General features: G+C 42.7%; 1 protein-coding gene across 3 annotated transcripts in view; it reads right to left on the bottom strand.

Moving 5' to 3' along the window:
* The window catches only part of adarb2 (adenosine deaminase RNA specific B2 (inactive)), a 776,642-nt gene that overhangs the window by 327,384 nt on the left and 430,231 nt on the right, over positions 1 to 19,027 (bottom strand). For all 3 annotated transcript variants that reach the window (XM_072576158.1, XM_072576159.1, XM_072576160.1), the window contains one exon: positions 13,533 to 14,485. In XM_072576158.1, the coding sequence (XP_072432259.1) occupies positions 13,533 to 14,485 (953 nt within the window). The remainder of the gene's footprint in view (positions 1 to 13,532; positions 14,486 to 19,027) is intronic.

The raw sequence follows: 19,027 nt of genomic DNA, 5'->3' as shown, positions 1-19,027 counted from the left end.
TGAGAAATCTCGCTGGACTTCACCATGTGACTGCTTCCAAAAACTCAAAGCAATTTGCACTTAGTCAGAAAAACATTAAATTTGAACCATAATCATCACTCACTGATGTCACTCTGAAAAAAAAATCATTCTACGAATGAGCAATATCATTCCCTATAACCCATGATAGAAATTACACAGATTCTTAGATGATATCAATTATTTTGATAAATGTGGATGATATTTCAGATTCTACTTTAACATGTATGCAAGTCCTACTTGCTTATTCTGTCTTGAATATTATCAAGATGTGAACAATGAAACCTGATGCTTTTTACTTTCTGGTTCGCTGTCTGGGAGAATGCTTCAATCTCTTTGCCTCTTTAGACTGGTTGATGACATTTTCTGCTCCTAGAGATCCCTTCGAGATGGCATCGAACTGAAATTAATGCTGGAAAAGGAGCAATCTTGGGGTAATTTGTTAGAGATATTGGGAGAAAGTCCAAATTCTTCCCCCACGTCTAAGGCTCACATTTGGTGACAGATAAGCAGAAAGGAAATTTGCAGGCCCTTAAGAAACTATACAAGAGAAAACAAAACGTTAAGGAATTATGTGTGGCAACAATCCAGCTGCCTATAGGAAATCCTATAGTGAATGTTGTGGCACCGTGGCTCAGTGGTTAGCGCTGCTGCTCAGAGTACCAGGGACTTGGGTTTGATTCCAGCCTCCATGTGGAGTTTGCATGTTCTCTTCATGTCTGCGTGGGTTTACTCCAGTTTCCTCCCATAACCCAAAGATGTGCAGGTTAGATGAATTGGCCATACTAAATTGTCATTGTGTCTACAGTAGGTACACCAGTCGGGGTAAATGTAGAGTAATAGGTCTGGGAAATGGGTCTGGGTTGGTTACTCTTCAGAGGGTTGGTGTGGACTTGTTGGGCCAAATGGCCCCAACACTGTAGGGATTCTATTCTATAAAACAGTTCTGGAGCAGTCAAAACCGTATCTCTTTTGAACAGAATTATTCAAATGGCAAAAGATAGATTGCGTCCAAATTACATAAGGTCTTACACCCAGCATTCAGCATAACTTGAATTTGCACTACATTTGCTGGGTCTAACTACTCTCACTCTCTTGTACATTTGTACAATTCCTTTGTGATGAGTCTTCTGTCTCGTTTGAATGAGGTTTCAATTTCTTTTACTGTGTGCCCAGGATGAATCTTGGCAAATGAGTCTGCAGTGGCACCAGATAAAATTGCCAGTGGAATTTTCACCTTGTGTGGATTTTACTCAAGCTCTTCATTCTTCGCCACTCATTTCATCCTTTGTTATTTGCAGCTCACTATTGTTTTCCATCAGCATTTCTGGATGATCTACTGGTGTATCTTCTGGAAGCTTGAGATTATTCAAACGTTTGTTCCCTACGTCTAAACTTGCACCAAGTCTTGTTCACCTAGCTTTTCCGTGGCTTGCTGGCCCACATTGGCTTCCAAGTCAAAGAATCACTTGATTTGAAAATTTTTTTTTAATTTATCCCTCCAAAACCTTGACTGTCCCTATCTCTTTAATCTTCAGCCTCCAACCTTTCAAGGTATCTACACTCCTCTCATTCTGGCCTCTTGTTCATCCCGAATTATAATTGCTCCATCTTTGGTCACCATTTGGCTCCAAACTCTGTGAGTTTGGCCCTACACCTCTTTGCCTTGTACCTTACTTTCCTCCTTTAAGACACTCCTTAAAATTGACTTCTTTGATCAAGGCATTGGTCATCTGACTTCATGTATCCTGATGCGGCTCAATGCCTCGTTTTGCTTTCTGAGGGTCCCATGAAGTGCCAAGGGGCATTACAGGTCATTCTGCTATAATGCACACTTCCTCAACACAAATTTGGTGTAATGTGATTGACAAATTGCGGACACTATTTGTAAAGTGCGAACCTTAAAACGTGTGTTGGCTGTCACGCAATTACATCACCAGCACTTCAAAACGCTGTTTCTAAGGCGCGATTTTTCTCTAACGTGGGGTTGCACAAGAACACAACCATGACATTATAGAAAAATTGACTGTGTACTTATAATAGCAATGTCATAATGATTAAAACATTGTTATTATTGGAGATAGATCCGGACACAAATGGACTTGAGGACTGTATTCTGCACAACTCCAATTTCTGGAGCATTAAGCAAGCAGAATTTTCATCATCATTATGCTGTACTTTTTTTTCCCACACGTTCACTGTGTCAAGCCAACATGGGGTATTGCAGAACAAAATGACAAACAAACAAATGTTTTAAAACAAGCAAGTGCCAACACCCGGCAGGAGTCCTAATCTGTGCCTGATGGTAGACAAACAGCGACAATAGCAGGCAGTCAGTCTCGCGAGCTAGAGCCTTGGCAGTGACTGATAGCTGGATATACGGCAGTCCCAATCCTCTCCTCACAAAGATGTATTAGCCAACAACAATTTGAGGTTTTATGGGGGTGCTATAAAATACTCTGCTCACTTGCAACCATTGTTCTCTTTTTGCTGAACTGCACTTAACCATTTCCTCTTGATGGGTCTTTGCTGAAATAACTAAACCCAGTCAGTGTTAGTAACATTACGCACAATGTACAGCATTCTGATTTGATTGTTTTCAGACTCAATAACCTCATTTTCTGGCTTGAGATTTGACATTCTGATGCAGCAATGATAGAGAGCCGAGGGAGTGTTCGATGTGACATCTTTTAGATGTGACTTAAAGTCAAAACCCCATTTCCCCTCTCAAATGGATGTAAAAGATTGCAAGAGAACATTTTGAATAACAGGGAGAGTTCATAAGATCATAAAAGCAGAAGTAGGCCATTCAGCCCGTTGAGTTTACTCCAGCGTTCAATGAGATCATCACTGATCTGATAATCCTCAATGGCACTTTCCTGCCTTCCCCCTTTAACCCTTGATTCCCCTTCTGATGAAAAATCTATCTCAGCCACCAAGCCTCAACAGCCCTAACAAAAACAGAAATTGCTGGAAAAGCCCAGCAAGTCTGGCAGCATCTATGGAGACAAATCAGAGTTAACATTTTGTGTCAAAGAGACCCTTCCTCAACAGTCCTCTGTGTTAAAGAATTCCACAGATTCACAAGCCACAGAGAAGAAATTCCTCCTCATCTCGGTTTTAAATCTGTGACCTCTCTTTCTGAGATTACACCTTCTGTTCCTAGACATTTCCACAAGGGGACGCAACTTTTCTACATTTACCCTGTCATATCCTCTAAGCACCTTACGTTTTTCAATAAGATCACCTCTCATTCTTCTTTGTTCCAATAAGTACAGGTCCAATCTAGTCAAACTCTCCTTATAAGACAGTCCCTGCTGTCAGCCTTGTGAAACTTCTTTGGACTGCCTCCAATGCCAACATTTCTTTCTTTAGATAAACTGTTCATAATGTTCCAGCTGTGATCTGACTCTAGTGTCCTGCTCTATCCATCAACCAACATCAATATCAAACAGATAATCAGGCCATTATCACATTGCTGTTTGTGGGACCTCACTGTGTGTAAATTGTTTGTCACAATTCTTCCATTCCTACTGTGACCGTACGATATTGGCTGGAATGCACATTCAGATATCTAGAGGTTGTAAAAGAAGTTACATAAATGCAAAGTCTTTCATTTCTCTTCTAACCTGACAGATGTAACAAATGCTTTCTCTTTACAGTACTGCATTTCGAATTGAGTTTCTCCTTTGCAATAAAGCAGATGAAAATCTTCGCATGAACAAGCTCAAAAATTCTGATGAGTTCTGCAGTTCTGACGAACCGTCACAGACATGAAACTCTCTCTTTACAGACTTGTTGATTATATCAATCACTTTCCATCTGTAGCCTATAGTCCGAAATGTGTATTTTACATTTTGGTTGTGAATACAATTCAGAGAGATAACTCAAATGTGAATTCTGCTGATTGGATTTATATGGAGAAAGTTCAGGAAGGAACATTTAAATCTGCTGTGCTTCGGCTTTATTCTTTTATGAGCTTTATAAAAATCGTTTTCCGCTCTTTACTCTATTTTGGTACCTCCAATCCTCACATCATCCCTGGTTAACAGCTTAGTGGTTTGAGTATGGCTTTCCTAGGTTACCACATTACATTTGACAGAAACAAGGTGTCCAGCAGCGACTCTCCCAGCTACCTGCAAAGGGAAATCAAACTATTCCTTGCATCTGTTCAGGGTCGTGCATCATGGGAAATGTGTTTTTCCCATCACTGTTGCATAATATGCCAAAGCTCCAATATAAGAATGAAGGCCATTAGCTCCTCTGCTGATCACTGTATGTTTTAAAGTTTTGCTCAAGCACTTGCCCATCACTAAGCTTTACAGCAGTTTTGACACACTGCTTGAGAAGACTAACATTAAAAGTGGTGGCTCATTGCGATAGCAGCGGTCTTTCACTGCTTGATTGAAGATGTTCATTTATTTGGAAGGTACATATTTGCTGATGGGAAAAGAAAGCAGATACAGAAGTTTTTTTTAATGATATTATAAGCAAGGATTATAAGATCAAAATTTCAGGAGCTGAGGAAATTCCCTGCTAGTTTGTCAGGGATGCTGCAATCTGGGGAGCAAATTCAGCCTGCGTTGGAAATCCTAAACTTTGGTGCTTGTTTTCTTCTGATCAGTTCAGCAATTTGAAGGGTGCGCCCAGGCCACTCTGTGCAGATCCATCTTGCTGTTCTCTCAAAGTGCCTGCAATCACCATACCTGCAAGCAGAGGGTATGCCTACACTATAGGTCTTGTGAGAAGATGTCATAACCAGAAAAAGGATTCCCATTTCCAAGGTCCCCCTTAACTCCTGACATTTTTCACTACCTTGTCTTTGATCCTGATGGGGATATTTAGTGTCGGCCTCAGACAGAATCAAGATGACTGCATTTCCCAACACTTGCAGGCAGCACATAGAGTCATAGAGAAACCCTTCAGTCCAACCCGTCCATGCCGACCAGATATCCCAACCCAATCTAGTCCCACCTACCAGCACCCGGCCCATATCCCTCCAAAGCCTTCCTATTCATATACCCATCCAAATGCCTCTTAAACGTTGCAATTGTACTAGCCTCCACCACATCCTCTGGCAGCTCATTCCATCCACGTTCCACCCTCTGCATGAAAAGGTTGCCCCTTAGGTCTCTTTTATATCTTTTCCCCTCACCCTAAACCTATGCCCTCTAGTTCTGGACTCCCCGAACCCAGGGAAAAGACTTTGCCTATTTATCCTATCCATGCCCCTCATAATTTTGAAAACCTCTATAAGGCCACCCCTCAGCCTCCGACGCTCCAGGGAAAACAGCCCCAGCCTGTTCAGCCGCTCCCTGTAGCTGAAATCCTCCAACCCTGGCAACATCCTTGTAAATCTTTTCTGAACCCTTTCAAGTTTCACAACATATTTCCGATAGGAAAGAGACCAGAATTGCACGCAATATTCCAACAGTGGCCTAACCAATGTCCTGTACAGCTGCAACATGATCTCCCAACTCCTGTACTCGATACTCTGATCAATAAAGGAAAGCATACTAAACGCCTTCTTCACTATCCTAGCTACCTGCGACTCCAGTTTCAGGGAGCTATGAACCTGCGCTCCAAGGTCTCTTTGTTCAGCAACACTCCCTAGGACCTTACCATTAAGTGTATAAATCCTATTATCATGAACTCATTCTCAAAATCTGTGACAGTTGTGTGTGTGTGTGTGTGTGTGTGTGTATAAGCATGAGTATGTGTGTTTGTATGTGCATCTACTTTGGTTGTGTGTATGCTGATACACGTTTGTGTGTGTGTGTGTATGTGCATTTGCATTTGCTTGTGTGTATGTGCATGCACGTTTTTGTGTGGGTCTGTGTGTATGTGCACGTGTCTGTGTGTCTATCTGTGTATTATGTTTGTCTGTATCACTGTGTGTGTGTGTCTGCATATGTTTGTGTATGTGTGTGTGTGTGTGTGTTCTGCATGTGTTTATATGTGGGGAGAGCGACAGAATCTTCTGTTCTTGCAGGTAGTGTGTTTAGAGTTGGGAGGGGAATTTAATGTGACTGGATGGCAACATGTCTGAAAGTTGCTGCCTTCTGTTTGGGGAGTTCCATGGTCGACTTCCTCACCTCAACACCAAATGAGGCTAATATGTGTCCATTTAATGATGGTGACAGTCACCCTGTGCTCTTGCTAACGACAGTCCATCTCCCCATGACCTCCAACCTGCAAAGGCCCTCTCATTTTCCTTACCTGCATTGGGTTGACCGCTGGGCCTTGGGTGGGTGTCCTTTTAACAGCGACCACGACCTCCATTGAGGTGCTGATGATTGCAAGGGTTTTCATCCTCTGATTGGGTCACAGTCAGGATGAGCTCCACCCTTAGGCACTTGATTACAGGGGAAGGCCCTCTGAGTCCCTTGCCAATGCCTGATTGGCTTATGGTTTGTTATAAGTGATGTGCCTCCACTTCATCTCATGAAGGGGCAGCAATTTGAAAGCTTGTCATTTCAGATAAACCTGTTGGACTATAATCTGGTGTCATGTAATTTTTGAGCTTAGAGTCATAGAGTCATAGAGATGTACAGCATGGAAACAGACCCTTCGGTCCACCCTGTTCATGCCGAACAATGCAAACTAGTCCCACCTGCCAACACCCGGCCCATATCCCTCCAAACCCTTCCTATTCATATACCCATCCAATTGTCTCTTAAATGTTGCAATTGTACCAGCCTCCACCACATCCTCTGGCAGCTCATTCCATACACGTACCACCTTCTGCGTGAAAAAGTTGCCCCTTAGGTCTCTTGTATATCTTTCCTCTCTCAGCCTAAACCTATGCCCTCTAGTTCTGGACTCCCCAATCCCAGGGAAAAGACTTTGTCTATTTATCCTATCCATGCCCCTCATAATTTTGTAAACCTCTATAAGGTCACCCCTCAGCCTCCGATGCTTCAGGGAAAACAGCCTCAGCCTGTTTAACCCCTCCCTGTAGCTCAGATCCTCCAACCCTGGCAACATCCTTGTAAATCTTTTCTGAACCCTTTCAAGTTTCACAACATCTTTCTGATAGGAAGGAGACCAGAATTGCACGCAATATTCCAACAGTGGCCTAACCAATGTCCTGTACAGCTGCAACATGACCTCCCAACTCCTGTACTCAATACTCTGACCAATAAAGGAAAGCATACCAAACGCCTTCTTCACTATCCTATCTATCTGTGACTCCACTTTCAAGGAGCTATGAACCTGCACTCCAAGGTCTCTTTGTTCAGCAACAATCCCTAGGACCTTACCATTAAGTGTATAAGTCCTGCTAAGATTTGCGTTCCCAATGCAGCACCTCACATTTATCTAAATTAAACTCCATCTGCCACTTCTCAGCCCATTGGTCCAAATCATTTATGTAAATGACAAAAAGTAGAGGTCCCAGCACCGATCCTTGTGGCACTCCACTGGTCACAGGCCTCCAGTCTGAAAAACAACCCTCCACCACCAACCTCTGTCTTCCATCTTTCAGCCAGTTCTGTATCCAAATGGCTCATTGTCCCTGTATTCTGTGCTTGATGTCATATGGCTGACTATATTACTATTAACAGTTGACCAAATCCACAAGATTAATTGTTACTGTGCTGCACTCATTACTTTATTCACGGAAGGGATTTCTTCCTTCACAAGGTTAAACACCTCACGATAAATAAGTGGGATAGTTAACTGGTCCCTACCACATTTCCTTCTTAAGTGGTTGTCATAAAACACACAAGTAAAGCGTAGTGGTCTCTAATCCATCCCAAAAAAATCTGTGTCCCACTCTAGCCCTCACTGTATCCTCTTTGCAAATAATAAAGCCCGACCATATAGGTTTGAACCTCGTAACAGTAGGTAAGTTGCAGGTAGCCAATAAGATGCAGCACCTTCAGTAAAGGGAAGCAAAATGGAAGGACAAAGAAAAACATTTATTTTCTACGCAACTGTTGAAATGCTTCCTGAAGTGCATCAATCTGTCAGGTGAGAATGTCCTAAGAAAACCCATGAGGTCAGCACAACTGAGAGCAGGGAAACGGTGGCTCAGTGGTTAGCACTGCTGTCTCACTGCCAGGGACCCAGGTTCGATCCCAGCCTTGGGTGATTGTCTGCGTGGCATTTGCATGTTTTCCCCGTATCTGTGTGGGTTTCCTCCAGGTACTCCAGTTTCCTCTCACAATCCAAAGATGCGCAGGTTAGTAAAATTGCCCATAGAGTTTGGGGATGTGTAGGGTTAGATGCATTAGTCAGTGGTAAGTGTAGAGGAATGGGTTTGGGTGGGATACTCTTCGGAGGGTTGGTGTGAATTTTCTACAGTTTCCACACTGTAGAGATTCTATTAAAAAAACGTCAGTACGCAGCTGGCCAGTAATATACACAGGAAAGCATTAAAGACAGCAATGTCTCTCTATCCTGTGGAGCAACACATCTAACTCTTGAAAATTCTCAGGAGAAAGCAAAGATGAAATTGGTCTCTGGCAGCAGCACAAACTCATGGTGGCCCAACCTGTACCCCATCTGATTTAAGCAAGTAATTCCACTTAATGACATCAGGGAGCCCTTAATAACATGAACATTGCTCAACTGAAAACAAAAGTCAGGAGTGTGATAGAATGTTCTTTACCTGCCTCTGTGGTTCCAACTACTTAAATGTACCATGTAGCTCTTAAAAAAAGTTCACCTTTCCAATCCTTGAAACAATTTTATCAGAGCAGCCCATACATCTGTTATCCATACTGGGAACGTAAAGTTTCTCCAGTGTTTCCTCTGAACTCAATAGGTAACTTTGCCACTTAGTAAGCTAGGTACTCAACATAAGGAGAGCATCCCCCCCCATTAAGGCAGAGTTTGCTGAGTAATGTGATATAGTTAAACATCACACAACACCAGGTTATAGTCCAACAGGTTTAATTGGAAGCACACTAGTTTTCGGATCGACGTTCCTTCATCAGGTGATAGTGGAGGGTTTGATTGTAACACAGAATTTATAGCAAAAATTTGCAGTGTGATGTAACTGAAATTATACATTGAAAAATTGATTGTCTGTTAAGCCTTTCATCTGTTAGAATACAATGATAGTTTCACTTCTTTCATGTGTAAATCACAAAACCTTTTTTTTAAAGTTGCATTCTCGGGTTAGCTACGACAACGATGAATGGGCACCGCACAACAATCAACAGACAGGAGGGTTCCCTCCCAGTTGGGGAACACTTCAGTGGTCCAGGACATTCAGCCTCAGACCTTCGGGTGACCATCCTCCAAGGTGGACTTCGGGACAGGCAGCAGAGGAAAGTGGCTGAGCAGAGGCTGATAGCTAAGTTCAGTACCCATAGGGAGGGCCTCAACTGGGACCTTGGGTTCATGTCACATTACAGGTGATCACCATTGCACTACACACACACACACAGATACTCCTACACACACACACACTCTCACACACACACACAGATATTCCTACACACACACATTCTCACATATACACGGACACAGGTGCACATAGATGCGCACACAGACACCCACATACACCCTTATAGACGCACACACTCCCACACTCACACATGCAACTCCTCACAGACTTAAGACACTCTGCACTCACTACACACACACACACACACACTTTCTCACAATCACAACCCCCACCCCAGACAGACACACACACAGACAGACAAAGACCCACATGCACACATATATTTTGTGGGGTGAATTTGTACTTTGCTCAAAAACTGCATACAATCATGTAGAACTCTGAGCTGAAAAACTGCATGAATTTATGTAAAACTCTGTTATCTCACTTTTTAGATTAGAATCAATCTAAACATCAGGTCATAGACAGAGAACACAGGGGGCGAACACCTTCAAGATATTGTCTAGCTATCACCATTGTTAACAGCTAACCCGAGAATGCAACTTTAAAAAAAAGGTTTTGTGATTTACACATGAAAGAAGTGAAACTATCACTATATTCTAACAGATGAAAGGCTCAACAGACAATCAATTTTTCAATGTATAATTTCAGTTACATCACACTGTAAATTTTTGCGATAAATTCTGTGTGTTACGATCGAGCCCTCGACTATCACCTGATGAAGGAACGTCGCTCCGAAAGCTAGTGTGCTTCCAATTAAACCTGTTGGACTATAACCTGGTGTTGTGTGATTTTTAACTTTGTACACCCCAGTCCAACACCGGCATCTCCAAATAATGAAATATAGTGAGTGTGAAAGTTACAGATCCAGCAATGACTTTCGAGCTGAATGGAGAGGGGTTGATGGATAAATGTCCTTTGACTTTGTGGTTTTAGGATTCTCTGATGCTGCTGGTGTTGCATCAGTGAAGTAGGGATTCTCTTGGACTATAATTATTCTTCGGGATTAGTGGTGCTGGAAAAGCACAGCAGTTTGGGCGGCATCCGAGGAGCAGTAAAATCGCTGCAGTCATTGTTTTTACCTATAATTATTCTTCATCAAGTTAAGGCTGTGCATTCAATGTAATGGCTCGCACTCTTTTTCAAGGCAGGATTGCTCCTAACTGTTTACATACAGGAGGTGGGTGATGGTCTGTTGCAGGAGATTAGGGTGTAAACTGTGCTCTGCCAAATGGCTTTGTGATTGCAGCTGGAATAGCGGAGGACAACCGAGTGATGGATGATACCTACGCTGAAAGTGGAAAAGCTTTCTGGTGAGACAACAATTTTCAATGAGAAAGGAAATTGGGCAGGGTGTGAAAGGTAAATAGTCTATTTGTCATCAGCCTATTTGCACTGCGCTTGTTGATAGATTTCACCACCGATCCCCTTTCCCTTGCTATAAGGCAATAAGTCCCTGCACAAGAATTTTCAATACAATATAAAGTAAAATACAACATTGGTAGGATCGTTCCATTGGCTTCATTAGCTTTATGGTTAAAGCTGGTTTATTGAAGGCTGCTTGGGAAATAATTGCCTGTGTTCTGAATACACTTTGCCAATTGTGTTTGCGCTAGTAGCCTGAGGGTTTAATGAGATGAATTACTTATTACACATAATTGACCAGAAAATGTACAAGTTCTTTGCCCTCAGTCATTATTGACTCATCTGTTGATTTAAGTCTGTTTTATTCAAGCAGTTATAGGGTTATTGAGCAGCTTCAGCTTGCGCCTGCATTTAAAGCGATACTTCATGAGGAGCAACATATAAGTTTAGGCAATTCATTTCACTCGGTCTAGAAAATACACAGGCTGTAAAGGAACCTGGATACATGCTCTTCAGTAGCTCAACTGCATGGATTCAGAGTCTCACTGATATCCTCTCTTTCACCAACAAAACAATGAGAAATATGATATATACCTGTTAAGAGTTTTCAATGTTATTGGTGATCAGTTTATTGGGATGAGGGGAATATTTAACATGGGCATGGTATTTTGGAAGACTATAATCTCTCAGTCTGATAAATTGTGTTAAATGAAGAATAACTGGAGTTCAAGACTATTTTTTTTTGAATATCTTAACTTCCTTGACATATTAGGACAAAATTAGTCCAGATTACATATTCAAGTCTGTTAAAAATCATAAATCAGAAATCAAAAGATCTACTTGATAGATCTTTTAATTTATATAACTGACACCTACATAGTTTTTTCAAAATCACAGAGAAAAAGTTGCCCTTGGCTCAGGGGAAATGGGAGAAGCACCTCAACAATTGTGGATAAAGACTCACTGCCTCAATTCACTGTCACTGTAGGGGTTTCATAGACTGGGAATGATTTTTTTGAGTGCTGGAAATTGAGAAGTGCTTCACATGCAATCCACTTTCCTTTAGTGTAGAATTCCAGAGCTTGGTCTTCCAGGAGTGAGTGAAATGAGGGAATTTTCTTTAATTGAAAGCATTGTGGAAATTTGGTTGTCTCGCCTCAAACGTTGAGATGATTGGATCAAGAATGGAGCTAATAGAATTTTGATAGGTAAGAGGAGCAAGGGTACATGGGTAAATCAAACTGAGGTAGAGGTTGGGGTCATAATTGGATTGCAAGGCAGAACAAGGGGGTGAATAGCTACAATTGTTTGCTATATTCCTAAATATTCCCGGGTCCCTATTGCATGCAGTTCTGGTCTCCTTCCAATCAGAAAGATGTTGTGAAACTTGAAAGAGTTCAGAAAAGATTTACAAGGATGTTGCCACAGTTGGAGGATTTGAGCTACAGAGAGAGGCTGAACAGGTTGGGGCTGTTTTCCCTCGAGCGTCGGAGGCTGTGGGATGACCTTATAGAGATTTACAACATTATGAAGGGCATGGAAGGGTAAATAGGCAAAGTCTTTTCCCTGGGGTCGGGGAATCCAGAACTAGAGGGTGTAGGTTTAGGGTGAGATGGGAAAGATATAAAAGAGACCTAAGGGGCAACTTTTTCACACAGTGGGTGGTACACATATGGAATGAGCTGCCAGAGGAAGTGGTGGAGGCTGGTACAATTGCAACATTTAAAAGGCATTTGGATGGGTATATGAATAGGAAGGATTTGGAGGGATATGGGCTGGGTGATGGCAGGTGGGACGAGATTGGGTTGTGATATCTGGTCGGCATGGACGGGTTGGACCGAAGGGTCTGTTTCCATGCTGTACATCTCTATGACTCTATGACCATAGTGCTACAAGGTAGCAGTTTTAACCACTAAGCCACTGTGCTGCCAGAAGATTTTTGCTTGTGAAGTCTTCCTTGGTGATGCATTGGTGCAGGGGTGCTGTTCAGTGACCTGCATGGAATTCTGGGGCTGATCCTGCCATGGTCTCTCCTCTCCCTGCCCCCAGCCAGTGTTTTCTCTATAACCCCTCCCCCACCCATCCACCATAGCTTACCCCATGGTGGTTTCCCTGTGTATTGTCAGGGTTACCCACACCTCTTATGAATTCCAGTCCCCACCTGCCAGCTCATTTCAACTCAACTTCAGGCAGGGATCAGTTGAACTTTCATTATAACTGTCTGTCCTCAGGCAGCTGCTGAGGAACTGGAAACTAATTTTAAGGTCTAGTTTAATTTTTTTAAAAAAGAACAACCTTACATTACTAGCCTCTTCCATAAAGCTGCATTAGTCTTTAATGATCTAATATTTCCCAATGCTTATTTCAGCGATTTTGTATATACTACAGACAAAATTAGGTCATAGATATAATATTTATCAATTCTAATTTAGTAATCAGTATTAATTACTGGTCTTAACAGCATTATTACTGTTAATAATAATCATTTTAATTTTTTTTTAACCTCAGAAAGTAACCATTCAATAATGGTTTGTATACTTACATGATTGTTTCATTGAGATTAAAACTGCAAAATCTGCATTGCAACTTTTATTTTCTGCAGAGAATGACGCTTTCATTAATTAACCAGGCTACTGCAAAAACAGATACATTCAAACATGCTCAGCACCTCCCAATTACTTCCCATCATTTCTCTCCCGCCCACCAATCTGTGTAAATGAAGGTTACCTAAGGTCGGCCAAGAATTTGGTACGAAATGGCCAAGGTCTGCCAACAGCTGGCAGGCAATTCTCACCTGTGGTAAATGAGGACATTTATTCCTGCCAGGGACTTGACAAGGCTTCCCACTGGGTACAGGCTGGATGTTAAAGAGAGTCTGAAGAGCAGCCTGTGCAGTTTGGACTTTGGCCAGCTTCTTGCTGCGTCCCGAGCCTTCAAACATTCTCCCATCCACCCTTACTGCCATCACAAAGCTCTTGACACGCTTCTCGACAGTCTCCGAGATGCACACGTACCTCAGGCCCGGACGCAGCTCATTTAACATCTCGACTGGATTCTTCCTGCTCGCTGCTGGGAACGGAACCTTGTGCTTGTTTTGTTTGGCTTGGACCATTAAATCCAACGTGTGGCAGAGTAATCGCCCATGTCTGCAGCCGTTGTAGAGCAATTCATTTTCAGCAGGGCTGCAGCAAGGCAGGCCATCACTCTGAGCCGAGGGCTCAAACTCTTTAAACAGTGTGTTGGGGAAGTCGGCCTGGTCAGATGTGAAATCCGTGCTGGGGTTGACACAGTTCCCCAGGGTGAAGTGAGCCTGGGAGGCGTTCGGGAACTGCACGAAAGACTGCAGGGCCATCTCGGCGGCCCGCATCTTTGCTTTCTTTTTGGTGGGTCCCGTGCCTTCGAAGAGCAAGCCATTCACCTCGACGGCAATGGCAAAAATGGGCGCATGTACAGGTCCAGTCTGGGAGACCATCTTGTACTGTAAGCCTGGTTTTAGCTCATTCAGCTGCACTAAGGCATTCTTTGGTGTCACTGACCAGGAGAGTTTCTTACACTTCAGCTGCACCTTCGGGTGCATGTGCCCGTTATTCCCTTCCTCCAGGGGCCTTTTCCTTTTCAGGCCAGGCGCTCCACCTGCAGCCACATCGGAACAGCGGAAGACCTGGCGGTCACCAGCAGCTCGAGGGTGATCCTCCAGAGATAAATTCCCGACATTGCGGTTCTCCTTTACCTCTGCACTACTGGTGCCTGTTAAAACACAAGGAGACGGTACAGTTACTGAGACGTCAACACCTTTTTAACTTTACCCCACCACACTCCTTCCATTTCTGGTGAAATTATATCTTGTCTTATGGCTTTACAGTTTCTCTCAGATGTCAAATTCTTTGATATAGATACACAGCTCTCCAATATTCTCCCCCAGTTCAGTGCAGCCGAGAACTGCAAAGTCAAAGATCACATGACACCAAGATATAGTCCAACAGATTTATTTAAAATCACAAGCTTTTGGAATGCCGCTCCTTTGTCAGCTCCTTGTTCTGAAGAAGGGTCACTGGACCCGAAACCTTAACTCTGATTTCACTCCACAGATGCTGCCAGACCTCATAGAGTCATAGAGATGTACAGCATGGAAACAGACTCTTTGGTCCAACCCATCCATGCCGACCAGATATCCCAACCCAATCTAATCCCACCTGCCAGCACCCGGCCCATATCCCTCCAAATCCTTCCTATTCATATACCCATCCAAATACCTTTTAAATGTTGCAATTGTGCCTGGCTCCACTACTTCCTCTGGCAGCTCATTCCATACACGTACCACCCTCTGCGTGAAAATGTTGCCCCTTAAGGTCTCTTTTATACTTTTCCCCTCTACCTCTAAACCTATGCCCTCTAGTTCTGGACTCCCTGATCCAAGGGAAAAGACTTTGTCTATTTATCCTATCCATGCCCCTCATAATTTTGTAAACCTCTATAAAGTCACCCCTCAGTCTCCGATGTTCCAGGGAAAATAGTCCCAGCCTGTTCAGCCTCTCCTTATAGCTCCAATCATCCAACCCTGGCAACATCCTTGTAAATCTTTTCTGAACCCTATCAAGTTTCACAACATCTTTCCGATAGAAAGGAGACCAGAATTGCACACAATATTCCAACAGTGGCCTAACCAATGACTTGTACAGCCACAACATGACTTTCCAATGCCTGTACTCAATACTCTGACCAATAAAGGAAAGCATACCAAACGCCTTCTTCACGATCTGATCTACTTATGACTCCACTTTCAAGGAGCTATGAACCTGAACTCCAATGTCTCTTTGTTCGGCAACACTCCCTAGGACCTTACCATTAAGTGCATAAGTCCTGCAAAGATTTGCTTTCCCAAAATGCAGTACCTCGCATTTATCGGAATTAAACTCCATCTGCCACTCCTGAGCCCACTGGCCCATCTGATCAAGATCCTGTTGTAATCTGAGGTAGCCTTCTTCGCTTTCCACTACATCTCCAATTTTGGTGCCATCTGCAATCTTACTAACTGTACCTCTTAGGTACGCATCCAAATCATTTATATAAATGACACAAAGTAGAGGACCCAGCACCGATCCTTGTGGAACTCCACTGGTCACAGGCCTCCAGTCTGAAAAACAACCCTCCACCACCACCCTCTGTCTTCTACCTTTGAGCCAGTTCTGTATCCAAATGGTTCATTCTCCCTGTATTCCATGAGATCTGACCTTGCTAATCAGTCTCCCATGGGGAACCATGTCAAACACCTTATTGAAGTCCATATAGATCACATCTACCGCTCTACCCTCATCAATCCTCTGCTGAATTTTTCCAGCAATTTCCATTTTCATTTTTGTCTCCTCTTTCCTATGCTGTGATCTCACCCAAAGTGGCCCATGTTGTCTCTTATTTTCGGGAAACCAAAATTTGCTGAGACAAACTTATTTATTTGTTCATTTGACGGGCAATGGGAGGTCTAGTGGTTCATTGAAGCCAAGGCTCTGGGCTCAAGGAGGGGAGATGGTAGTGTTGTCGGAACTTTGCTCAACAGATAGCTTTAGGCACAGGTCTCTCTGCTCCCATGCTCCCTTTTAGAATAGTTCCCTTTATTTTATACTGTTTCTACATGTTTTTTGAAGCAAACTGTATCACCAAATCCTTCTCTGCATGGAACGTCATCTACCTTCCATCCACCCAGTGCACCCACTTGGCAATGCCTTTTTGAAGTTCTGCACTGTCCTCACAAAACTTTGTGTCATCTACAATCTTTGAAATTGTCCCCTATTTACTGAGATCTAGATTATATAAATATATCAGGAAAACGAAGTGTCTCAAAACCAACTTCTGGGAAACTCTCCCTCAAACCTACCTCCAGTTTGAATAATACCAATTAACCATTACTGTCTTTTTCTCATCACTCAGCCAGTTTTGTATTCACTATCCTACTGTCACTTTCGTTTGAAGATTTGCCTGTTTACTGTCGTTAGCTGGTGTACAAGGACACCCAGATCTCTTTGTGCATCCCTGTTTCCCAATTGATCACTATTTAAGTGATACTATTTCCTTATGTTTTGCACATTGACATGTATAACTTTACGTTTATCCACACTATCCTGCATCTGCCATGTGTTTGACCACACACTCACCTTTCCCAGATTACCATGAAGCCCCCTTGTATCCTCCTCACAACACACAATCTCATCCAATTTCATTTTGTCAGCAAATTTGGGAATATTGCTTTTCATTCCCTCATCTGAGTTCTTTATATCTATTATTGAAATAACTGCACAGAGGCTGTCACCAAGTCACCTTTTATTTATATGTACACAGTATCCTCACTGTGGTTAGCCAGCACAGAGTTAGTCCCTGAACTAAGGAGATTCTGAATTTCCTGTTTCTGTCGATCAACCAGGGCTCCTTGATTGGCCCAGTTTAGTGACCCCAATCAAGGATCTCATATTCAATAAAATCCACCTGGCTCCAATCACTACAATCGTGAAAAGCAGGGGCCCAAGCACTGACCCTTGTAGTATGCCACTAGTTACTCCCTGCTACTTGGAAAAATACCCATTCATTCCCATTCTCTGTTCCTGATCTGTCAACAAATTTTCAATCCATGTCACTATATTACTGCAAACCTATATACTTTCACTTTGCCCACTAGCCTCTTCTCTGAGACCTTATCAAAAGTCTTCCTGAAATCCATATATCTGCACCACTGATTCTCTCTTATCTCTTCTACTAGTTACATCTTCAAAAAACTCCAGAAGATTACTTAACCATGATTTCTCTTTCATAAACTCATGCTGACTTAATTTAGTTCTGTTAATCCTTTCTGAGTGTTCTGTTATCACATCTTTTATAATAGACACTAGCATTTCCCCACTAATGATGTTAGCTTAACTGGTTTAAGATTCTGTTTTTCTTTTTCTCTCTGTGTTTTGAATAGTGGGCTTCACTTTGTGTTCGCTGCCAATCTTTATCTATAATCACTTTTTGCATCTTGTGTTTGTTTTTTCACCTCCCTTCTGAACTTTCCGTATTTATTCTCAATCACATTTGCTTCCTCTCACCTCTCATATGCACACCTTTTCTTCCTTAAGTATCTTTCACAGCTCGTCAGCCATTGAAACAGCCAGCAAAACCTGGAGAGCATACAGGCTTGGGCTGATAAGTATAAAGTTGCATTCCTGCCATCTAAGTGCCAGGCAAATACCACGTCAAGCGAATCTAACCATTGTCCCTGTCATTCAATCACATTTCCATTACTCAGTCTTTCACTATTGATATCTTGAGAGTTACCATTAACCAGGAACTAGACTGGACCAGCCATACAAATAATGTGGCTACAACAGCAGGTCAGAGGATTATAATTCTGAGAGGAGAACTCACCTCTTGTTTCATAGATACCTTTCCACCACCAGAATTCACAAGTCAGGAGTGTGATGGAATATTCATCAATTGCCTGGATTAGGATATTAGCTTTGGACATTTGGAAAAGCCCTGGGGAAAATTGATGTACAAAGAGATCTGGAAGTTCAGGTCCATTGCACCCTGAATGTGGCAACAGAGATCAAGAGCGTGGTCAAGAAGGCATACAGCATGCTTTCCTTCATTGGACGGGGTATTGAGTACAAGAGTTGGCAGGTCATGTTACTGTTGTACAGGACTTCAGTTCAGCCACATTTTGGATACTGTGTACAGTTCTGGTCACCACATTACCAAAAGGATGTGAGTGCTTTGGAGAGGGTGCAGAGGAAGTTCACCAGGATGTTGCCTGGTATGGAGGGTGCTAGCTATGAAGAGAGGTTGAGCAGATTAGGATTATTTTCATTAGAAGATGAAGGTTGAGGGGAGGGTCTGATTCTACAAAATCATGAGAGGTATAGAAAGGGTGGATAGCAAGAACTGTGGGACTCAATTACTAGGTCATGAGTTCAAGGTGCGAGGGGAAAAGTTTATGGGAGATATGCGTGGAAGCTTCTTTACTCAGATGGTAGTGGGTGCATAGAACGTATTGCCAGCGGAGGTGGTAGAGGCGAGTACGACAGCATCATTTAAGATGTATCCAGACAGATACATGAATGGGCACGAAACATAGGGATACAGCTCCTTAGAAAATAGGTGGCAGGTTGAGATAGAGGATCTGGATCGGCTCAGGCTTGGAGGGCCAAAAGGCCTGTTCCTATGCTGTAATTCTCTTTGTTCTTTGCTTGATTGGCATTCTATATACCATCTTCATCATTCCCTTCATCCATCAGTGATGCACAGTGGCTGCAGAGTGCA

Source organism: Chiloscyllium punctatum, chromosome 8 (assembly GCF_047496795.1).
Source record: "Chiloscyllium punctatum isolate Juve2018m chromosome 8, sChiPun1.3, whole genome shotgun sequence".
NCBI classification, from domain to species: Eukaryota; Metazoa; Chordata; class Chondrichthyes; order Orectolobiformes; family Hemiscylliidae; genus Chiloscyllium; species Chiloscyllium punctatum.
Note: the sequence above shows the minus strand (reverse complement) of the source record. Positions and strands in the feature narration are given on the sequence as shown.